The sequence below is a fragment of the Trichechus manatus genome, unplaced genomic scaffold (genome assembly GCF_000243295.1).
Source record: "Trichechus manatus latirostris isolate Lorelei unplaced genomic scaffold, TriManLat1.0 scaffold00073, whole genome shotgun sequence".
In the NCBI taxonomy this organism is placed as follows: Eukaryota; Metazoa; Chordata; class Mammalia; order Sirenia; family Trichechidae; genus Trichechus; species Trichechus manatus.
Window position 1 is genome coordinate 1,486,551 of NW_004444009.1, and position 9,727 is coordinate 1,496,277.

Here is a 9,727-nt window from a genome sequence, read left to right on the forward strand (position 1 = left end):
AAATTCTACCCAATAGAATTCAGCAACATAGCAAAAAAAATAATTCACCATGATCAAGTGGGATTTATACCAGGTATGCAGGGATGGTTCAACATTCGAAAAACAATCAATGTAATCCATCACATAAATAAAACAAAAGACAAGAACCACATGATCTTATCAATCAAAGCAGAAAAGGCATCTGACAAAATCCAACACCCATTCATGATAAAGACTCTCAACAAAATAGGAATAGAAGGGAAATTCCTCAATATAATTAAGGGCATTTATATGAAGCCAACAGTCAACATCATTCTAAATGGAGAGACTTCGAAAGCATTCCCCTTGAGCACGGGAACCGGACAAGGATGCGCTATAACACCACTCCTATTCAACATCGTGCTGGAGGTCCTATCCAGAGCAATTAGGCTAAAAAAAGAAATAAAGCGTATCCAAATTGGTAGGGAAGAAGTAAAAGCATCTCTATTTGCAGATGATAGGATCTTATACACAGAAAACCCCAAAGAATCCACAAGAAAACTACTCAAACTAACAGAAGATATCAGCAAAGTTTCAGGATACAAGATAAACATACAAAAATCAATTGGATTCCTCTACACCAACAAAGAGAACCTCCAAGAGGAAATCACCAAATTGATACCATTTACAATAGCCCCCAAGAAGATAAAATACTTAGGAATAAATCTAACCAGAGACGTAAAGGACTTATATGATGAAAACTATAAGACACAACTGCAAGAAACCAAAAGAGACCTGCATAAGTGGAAAAACATACCTTGCTCATGGATAGGTAGACTTAACACTGTGAAAATGTCAATTCTACCCAAAGCAATCTATGGATATGATGCAATCCTGATCCATATTCCACCAGCATTTTTTAATGAGATGGAGAAACAAATCACCAACTTCATATGCAAAGGGAAGAGGCCTCGAATAAGTAAAACCGTACTCAAGAAGAAGTACAAAGTGGTAGGCCTCACACTACCTGATTTTAGAACCTATTATACTGCCATGGTAGTCAAAACAGCCTGGTATTGGTACTACAACAGATACGTAGACCAATGGAACAGAATTGAGAATCCAGACATAAATTCTTTCACCAATGAGCAGCTGTTATTTGACAAAGGTCCAAAGTCCCTTAACTGGGGAAAAGGTAGTCTCTTCAGCAAATGGTGCTGGCATAACTGGATATCCATCTGCAAAAAACTGAAACAAGACCCAAACCTCACACCATGCACAAAAACTAACTCAAAATTGATCAAAGACTTAAATATAAAATCGAAAATGATAAAGATAATGGAAGAAAAAATGGGGACAGTGCTAGGAGCCCTAATACATGGCATAAACACAATACAAACCATACGTAACAATGCACAAGTACTAGAAGAGAGACCAGATAAATGGGAGCTCCTAAAAATCAAACACTTATGCTCATCGAAAGACTTCACCAAAAGAGTCAAAAGACAACCTACAGACTGGGAAAATATTTTTGGCTACGACAAATCTGATCAGCGTCTAATCTCTAAAATCTACAAGATACTGCAAAACCTCAACAACAAAGACAAATAACCCAATTAAAAAATGGGCAAAGGATACGAACAGGCACTTCACCAAAAAGATACTCAGGCAGCTAACAGACACATGAAGAATGCTCATGATCATTAGCCATTAGAGAAATGCAGAACAGAACTACAAAGAGATATCATCTCACCCCAACAAGGCTAGAATTAATCCAAAAAACATAAAATAATAAATGCTGGAGAGGTTGTGGAGAGACTGGAACACTTATACACTGTTGGTGGGAATGTTAAATGGTACAACCACTTTGGAAATCGATTTGGCCCTTCCTCAAAAAGCTAGAAATAGAAGTACCATACGATTCAGCTATCCCGCTCCTTGGAATATATCCCAGAGAAATAAGAGCCGTCACATGAATAGATATATGCACACCTATGTTCACTGCAGCACTGTTCACAATAGCAAAAAGACGGAAACAACCTAGGTGCCCACCAATGGATGAATGGATAAACAAATTATGGTATATCCACACAATGGATTACTACGCAATGATAAAGAACTATGAAACGGTGAAACATCTTATAACATGGAGGAAGCTGGAGGTCATTATGCTGAGTGAATTTAGTCAGTCACAGAAGGACAAATATTGTATAAGACCACTATTATAAGAACTCAAGAAAAGGTTTAAACAGAGAAGAAAACATTATTTGATGGTTATGAGGGTGGGGAGGGCGGGTGAGTGTTATATACTAACTAGACAGTAGGCAAGAATTATCTTAGGTGAAGGGAAGGACAGCACACACTACAGGGGAAGTCAGAAGTCAGCACAACTGGACTAAACCAAAGCTAAGAAGTTTCCTGAATATAATCAAACACTTTGAGGGACAGAGTAGCAGGGGTAGGGGTCTGGGGACCATGCTTTCAGGGGACATCTAGGTCAACTGGCATAACAAAGCTTGTTTAGAAAATATTCTTCATCCTACTTTGGTGAGTGGCATCTGGGCCTTAAAAGCTTGCAAGCGGCCATCTAAGATGCATCAATTGGTCCCAACCACCTGGACTAAAGGAGAATGAAGAACACCAAAGACACAAGGAAAGCAGTAGCCCAAGAGACTTCATCAGCCTGAGACCAGAAAAACTAGATGGTGCTCAGCTACCACCAATGACCACCCTGACAGGGAACACAACAGAGAGTCCTGGATGGAGCAGGAGAAAGGTGGGGTACAGAACTCAAATTCTTGTAAGATGACCAGACTTAATGGTCTGACTGAGACGGGAGGTACCCCGGAAAGCATGGCCCCTGGATTCTCTATCAGCCCATAACTAAAACAATTTCCGAGGCCAACTCCTCAGACAATGATTGGACTGGACTGTGGGACATAAAGTGATACTCGTGAGGAGCGTGCCTCTCAGCTCAAGTAGATACAAGAGACTAAACAGGCAGCTTCAGTCCAGAGGCGAGATGGGAAGGCAGAGAGGGTCAGGAGCTGGTGAATGGACATGGGGAATCAGGGGTGGAAAGGAGGAGTGTGCTGTCACAGTATGGGGAGAGCAATTAAGAGTCACATAACAATGTATGTGTATATTTTTGTATGGGGTTGGGGGAAGATCCCTGCTCTCATGAAGCTTATTTTCTAGTGCAAAAAGAATAAAAAACATATGTAATATCAGGTGATGATATGCATAATAAAGTAAGGTAGGAATGGAGATGGAGATTAATAGAGGTGTGGGGATGGTGTCTGTTTTATATGAGGCAATCAGAGAAGACTTCTCGGAGAAGTAGACATTGTAAAAGACACCTGATGTGGCTATATGGGGAAAGAGGGCTCTAGACAGAAGTAAAAATTACAAAGGTCCTGCGGTGGGAACAAGCTTGAAGTTTTGCTTATTTTTAAAGGAGTCTCTTGCCTTATAGATGCTGCCTCATTTTCACTCTCTTAAAATCTTGTGAAGAGGGTAAGGCAGATATTATCCCAATATACAGATAAGGACACTGAGGCTCAGGGAGGTTAGGGAACTAATGAGACAGCCAAGAGCCAAATCCAAGTTTCCTGATTCAAAAATCCAAGCTCTTCTGACCACACAATACTGCACTGGGACCACCACCCAGGTCAGGGTTCTGCATTATCCTCACCAGTCTTGGCACTGTAAAGTCTGAGGGACCCACCCCTGCCCTGTACCACTTCTCATACCTACGCAGTGAACGATAAGCACGTCCTCAGTCCCAGCGTGGGGGTGGGTGACATCACCACTAATGTACTTGATGGAGGTCAGGTCTAGGTCTTGGTAATCCAGTTCAGCAGAGCTCTCATCTTCCCCATCCTCGGGGCCCTCTGGCTCGCTCTCCTCGAGAGGCAGGCAGAATGACTGGTAATTGTTGGACTCCCACCAGGCCATCCTTCAGCAGGCCACAGAGAAAAGGGAATTAACCGGGCCTATCACAATTTCCCCTTGGAGCACATTTTGTACTGCTACTCACAAACAATAAATGCCAAGTGGAAATGCAATTAGAAACTCACCCTGATTGCAGTTTTCTGCTTCTTTGTAAATAAACAAGAAGTCTTACCAATTAGCCTGTCTCATGACTATAGTTCAACAGTGTGGAGCATCCACTCCGTGTCTCTGTTTTTAAGAATACGACTAAAAGGGGTTGTTCAAATAAACTACTTTTTGTCAGACAGCTACGATAAAACCTTAACATTTTCTTGTGTCAACAGAATGTATCTTCTCTGCCTTAACAGGATTTTTTTCACCTAAGTAGACGAAAGCATTAAGGCTAAAGCTTAATCTTTTAAAACATATCCTATTGCCAACAGGAACTCAAGCTTTATAGATATTTTCTGCAATTTTAAAGTAATGGTAAACTGTGGGTTCATACAACAGTGAGTCTTGTATCAGCTGTGCCCCTCAGCTTGACCAGTGAATGATACAGACATACTTTTTCTTATGTTCAGCTTCTTCCTTTTCCTTCTTCTTCTCCTCTATTAGCCTCTTCCTCTTGGCTGCCGCCTCTTGTCTCTTCTTTCTTCTGTCCTCTAGCTCTTCTGGGCTCAGGATCTGCTTCCTTTTGGTAGAGCCCTCCACCAGGCCTGGGATGAGAGTCTGTAGGAAGAACAAGATCCATAACCAGAAAGGCCAGGGGCTGCCTGTTCCTCCAGGACTTTCATTCATCCCTAAAACATACACTGTACGGAAGCAGCACACTTAGTATTTCACAAAACATTGTATCTCCATGCCACCTTGTGTGGTGGGAAGAGGTGGCAAAGACACTCTGATATACTGTTCATATTACACATCTCATAGGAGTGGCAACCAGGACATCGTGCTCTAACCCCAATGAAAGCACTAGCAAATATGGGACAGCAAAATGCCATTTTGATTCATTTCATCAGGAATAATGCACTTCATACTTTCGACATCTTATCAGGACGGACCAGTCCCTGGAGAAGGACATTATGCTTGGTAAAGTAGAGGGTCTGCAAAAGAGAGGAAGACCCTTGATGGATTGACACAGTGGCTGCAACAATGGGCTCAAGCATAACAACGATTGTGAGGATGGCACAGGACCAGGCAGCGTTTCGTTCTGTTGTACGTAAGGTTGCTATGTGTCAGAAAGGACTCCACAGCACCTAACAAGGTACTTCAGAAAAATTAATTTTTTTTCTTGATTGAATGAATACCTTGCAGGATGCCATTTTAAGTTTAACCATTTTTAATGGAAATCTTCCTATGATGTGCTTCTTTCTTAAAAAATATTTCAACATCATTATTTTAATAATAGTAGCATTTAATGAGTGCACACTCTGTCAAACACTGTGCACATTACATATATCATTTATGACTGCCACCTTGTCTTGATGACACAGGGTCACAATTAACAAGAGCAGGGTATGGTATTTTGATGTAACATAGTGATCCCATCAGAGGTGGCTTGGATCGACAGGGCTGCTTTCACTAGCATTAAGCAGTAAAATACACTTTCCTTGCTAATGTTTTTCATGCCAACTTTTCATATAGTTTTTCTACTATGGTACAGTTATACTTAACATTTCAACAAATCACTTACAGGCTTATTTCTTAACAAATCACTCCTGGCATCATTTTTTTTTTTTTTTTTAGGACGACAGTTTGGCAGAACTTGTTCTTTTACATAAATAGTTCTTACATTGCCTTTATTTCGGAGTGACCGGCCCTCTTGACTGGTTTTCAACAGGGTTTTCTGAAGATTCACCAGTCGCTCAAATGATTTTCTGTCTTCCTTACTAGGCTCTTTAGAATAATCTTTACCTTCAAATAAGTACATATGGTTTTCTGAGAACATAAAACACAAAGAGAGAAATGTTACCTACTAAAGAAAAATGGATTAAGTCTATTCAAAGCAATAACTAGGGTGAACAAGAGAATCACAGCTTACATTCTAAATGGACTAAGAATAGCTTGTGATGAGGGTATTTCATTTCTGATCCCACTGACAATGATTGGTTTGGGTTTTACATGGGGACCCCAGATATTACTCGTCAAAGGAAAGAGCATCGCTTAGCCCTTTTACTCCATCCTTAGATGGTCTGTGAGTCTCTGCTGAATCCCTCCAACCTGCTGATTCTTGGTTTACTCATCACTCATTCATTCCACAACTATTTCTCGGCATAAACCTCACTGACATTAAGATCACCTAATAAAAGCTAACTGAGAACACATTTTTTTTTATTCCTAACACAATTTTAATACTCAACTCTTCATCCCCTTTTCTGTGATATTAAGGAGAACAAGTAGAGAATCTAAGAGAAAAATCCAAGAGATTTTCAATATTCTTTACAGATATCATGAAGCATTTTTTATGATCCTAACCATAATCCTGCTATAACTAACCCAATTTAAGAAAGGGAGAACTAAGGCTTAGACAGGGATTAAAGGATTTCCCAATTCTCACTTTCAATAAATAAAGAAGGCAGGATTTTCTGAATCTAAGATCTGTCTGCTCTTTTCAGTATGTCATTGTGTCTGTGAAAGCATGGAGAGATAACAGGTCAGCAAATAGTAATTATGGTAATAACAATAATGATAATAGTCTAATCTTGAGTAGCACTTTATGCTATCAGGCACATTCACATCTATTATCATGTTCGATTTTTGCAACTGTATAAAAGTAAAGCAGACATTAGTATTACCATTTTACAGATAAGGAAACAAAGGCTCAGATACGTTGGATGATCTACCACTATCATGAACCAAATTATAATGAATCATGAAGAGCTAAGGTTAGCAACCATTGATAGGAAAGATAATGATTTTAAATTGAAGTGTATTTAACAGCATATACTACCAAAAGAATGTATTTCACAACATTACTGAAATCAGCTTTAAGAATGTTTTCCCTGGACAGTATGAAAGCAAAACATTTTTGTTCTCAAGAGATCAACTGCTTAAAACTTGTACCCAAATCCAACCAGCTGTAATTCTAATTGGCATTTGCTAATTAAATCAGCAGGGGGCTTTCAATGAGGTGCTCTATCAACAAGTGGAAAAAAAATAAAGAGCTGAGAAGTGTCAAATATGATCAGCATATTTAGCTTCATAATGCATGCAATTTTCAACTTACAAACGTGCTTTTTAAAAAACTCTGGCACTCAAGATAAAGCAACTCTGTTTTTTATTTAATTTTGATTAGGGCTGCTGTCTTAGGCTGGGTTCTCTAGAGGCGCAAAACCAGTGAAGCTTGTGTGTGTATGCATATGTATATAGTGCATATATATGTGGATATATATGTACATTACATATATATAGAGATAGATTTGTTTCAAGGAAACGGCTCACGAAGTTGTGGAGGCTGGTAAGTTCTAAATCTGTGGGTCACACGTCAGGCTGGAGGCTTCTCCTGACTCATGTGGTTGCAGGGGCTGACGAACCCCAAATTGGCAGGTCAGACAGCAAGATGCTGGCTCATGTCCCAAGAATCAGAGGTCAGAGATTGATGAGTCAGATACAGGATCCAGTGAGAACAAGCTTTGCCAGAACATCTCTATATGCTGAATGCAGGCCACATCCCCAACAAAACTTCCTTTTTGACTGATTTGCTGCTCATATCAGATCACAAAATGGAGGATGATTATATAATATCTGCCAAACCACTGAGAATCATGGCCTAGACAAACTGTCACATAACCTTACCCTTCAAAGACCACCCTTTGTCAACTTGGCAACCTGTACACATCTCCTTAAACCATGCATAATCTCTAAATTAAAACAATTGTAAAGTCATAAATATAACTAACGTGATACAACTAACACACGTACAACCGAAAACACACTAGTCCTGTTTACATCTTACATTTTATAATAAGTAATGGAATAAGGGAGGGAAGAGAACAAACATATTTGGCGTGTGTGTGTGTGTGCGTGCACACACGCGTACATGTATTCATACACACTCATACACATATAACAAACAAGTAAGAAATACCAAAAACAATTACAGTCCCCATTTCTGCTACTGGGCACGAAGTCACAGGTGGTATTTAGAACTACCTTCTTTTACTACCCGTTCCATATTCCGTTTGCCATCAGCGAGCACCTCAGCCAGTCATGGTTCTTTGCCTGGTAGTGTAACCCAAACCTTCATTCCTGAAGGGCCTGGGCCATTAGTAGTCATGTCAGAATTTGGTTGCTGTAGTTTTCCATTGACTTTAATCACAGGACATGGTAGTACTAAGAGACATCCTAAGGGATCTCCTGTATTCCAGACATACTCTTATTTACCTCTATTATGTAATACCAACCTGATTTCCCCTTGGTAATCAGAAACAATCACACCAGCCAATATGGTAACTCTTCTTTGCCTGTTGATCCAAAGGCATGGGGAGCCCAAAGTGGCCAGGTGGCATTCTTAACTTCCAGTTCAATGGGATCAGTGATGTGTCTCAAGATAGGAGCATTCCTCCCTTTGGAACTAAGACCTCTAGACCCACAGAGCATAGGGTCGTGAAGACAGGAAGCAAAAATTTTGCGAGTGGGTCACTAGGGTAATAGTGAGTGGTGCCACTCCCATTTCCACCCCTTGATCCCTGGACCCATGAATGCTGGCTATGGGAGAAATAACAGCATAAACTGGGCACTAGTTTAGATCATATACAGCCTCCTGGAGAACACTGCCCCAACCCTGCAAGGTACTGCCAACTTGGTGGTGCCATAATTGTATCTTTAGAAGGCCATTCCATCGTTCCATGAAGCCAGCTGCTTCAAGATGATGGGGAGCACGGTAAGACCAGTCAATTCCATGAGCATGGGCCAAGTGCCACAATTCATTTACTGTGAAGGGAGCCCCTTGATCCCAAGGCAATGCTGTGTGGGATAACATGATGGTGGATAAGGTATTCTGTAAGTCCATGGATGGTAGTTTTGGCAGAAGCATTGTGTAGAGAGAAGGCAAATCCATGTCTATCGCAGTAAGGACAAAACACTGCCCTTTCCATGATGGAAGTGGTCCAGTGTAATCAACTTGCCACCAGGTTGCTGGCTGATCACCTCGAGGGATGGTGCTGTATCGGGGACTCAGTGTTGGTCCCTGATGCTGGCAGATTAGGCACCCAGCAGAGGCTGTGGCCATGTCAGCCTTGGTGAGTGAAAGTCCATGCTGCTGGGCCCATGCATAACCTCCATCCCCGCCATCATGGCCACTTTGTTCATGAGCCCATTGAGCTACAACAGAAGTAGTTGGGGAAAGAGGATGAGTGGTTTCCACAGAACGCGTCATCCCATCCACTTGATCGTTAAAATCATCCTCTGCTAAGGTCACCCTTCAGTGAGCATTCACATGAGACACAAATATCTTCACGTCTTTAGCCAATTCGGAGAGGTCTATCCACATACCTCTTCCGCATAAATCCTTGTCTCCAATTTTCCAATCATGTTCCTTCCAAGTCCCTGACCATCCAGCCAAACTATTGGTCACAGCCCATGAATCAGTATATAATCGCACATCTGGCCATTTCTCCTTCCCAGCAAAGTGAACAGCCAGGTACACTGCTCGAAGTTCTGCCCATTGAGAGGATTTCTCTTCACCACTGTCCTTCAGGGAGGTCCCAGAAAGGGGCTGTAGTGCTGCTGCAGTCCACTTTCGAGTGGTGCCTACATATCGCGCAGAACCATCTGTAAACCAGGCACGAGTTTCCTCTTCCTCAGTCAACTGATCATAAGGAACTCCCCATGAGGC

The 9,727-nt window shown here is 41.2% G+C and overlaps 1 protein-coding gene across 3 annotated transcripts in view; it reads right to left on the bottom strand.

The window, feature by feature from the left end:
- The window catches only part of CHD1L (chromodomain helicase DNA binding protein 1 like), a 104,630-nt gene that overhangs the window by 11,869 nt on the left and 83,034 nt on the right, over nt 1-9,727 (bottom strand). For all 3 annotated transcript variants that reach the window (XM_004380426.3, XM_023734848.1, XM_023734847.1), the window contains 3 exons: nt 5,684-5,829; nt 4,457-4,620; nt 3,711-3,916 (listed from right to left, as the gene is read on the bottom strand). In XM_004380426.3, the coding sequence (XP_004380483.2) occupies nt 3,711-3,916; nt 4,457-4,620; nt 5,684-5,829 (516 nt within the window). The remainder of the gene's footprint in view (nt 1-3,710; nt 3,917-4,456; nt 4,621-5,683; nt 5,830-9,727) is intronic.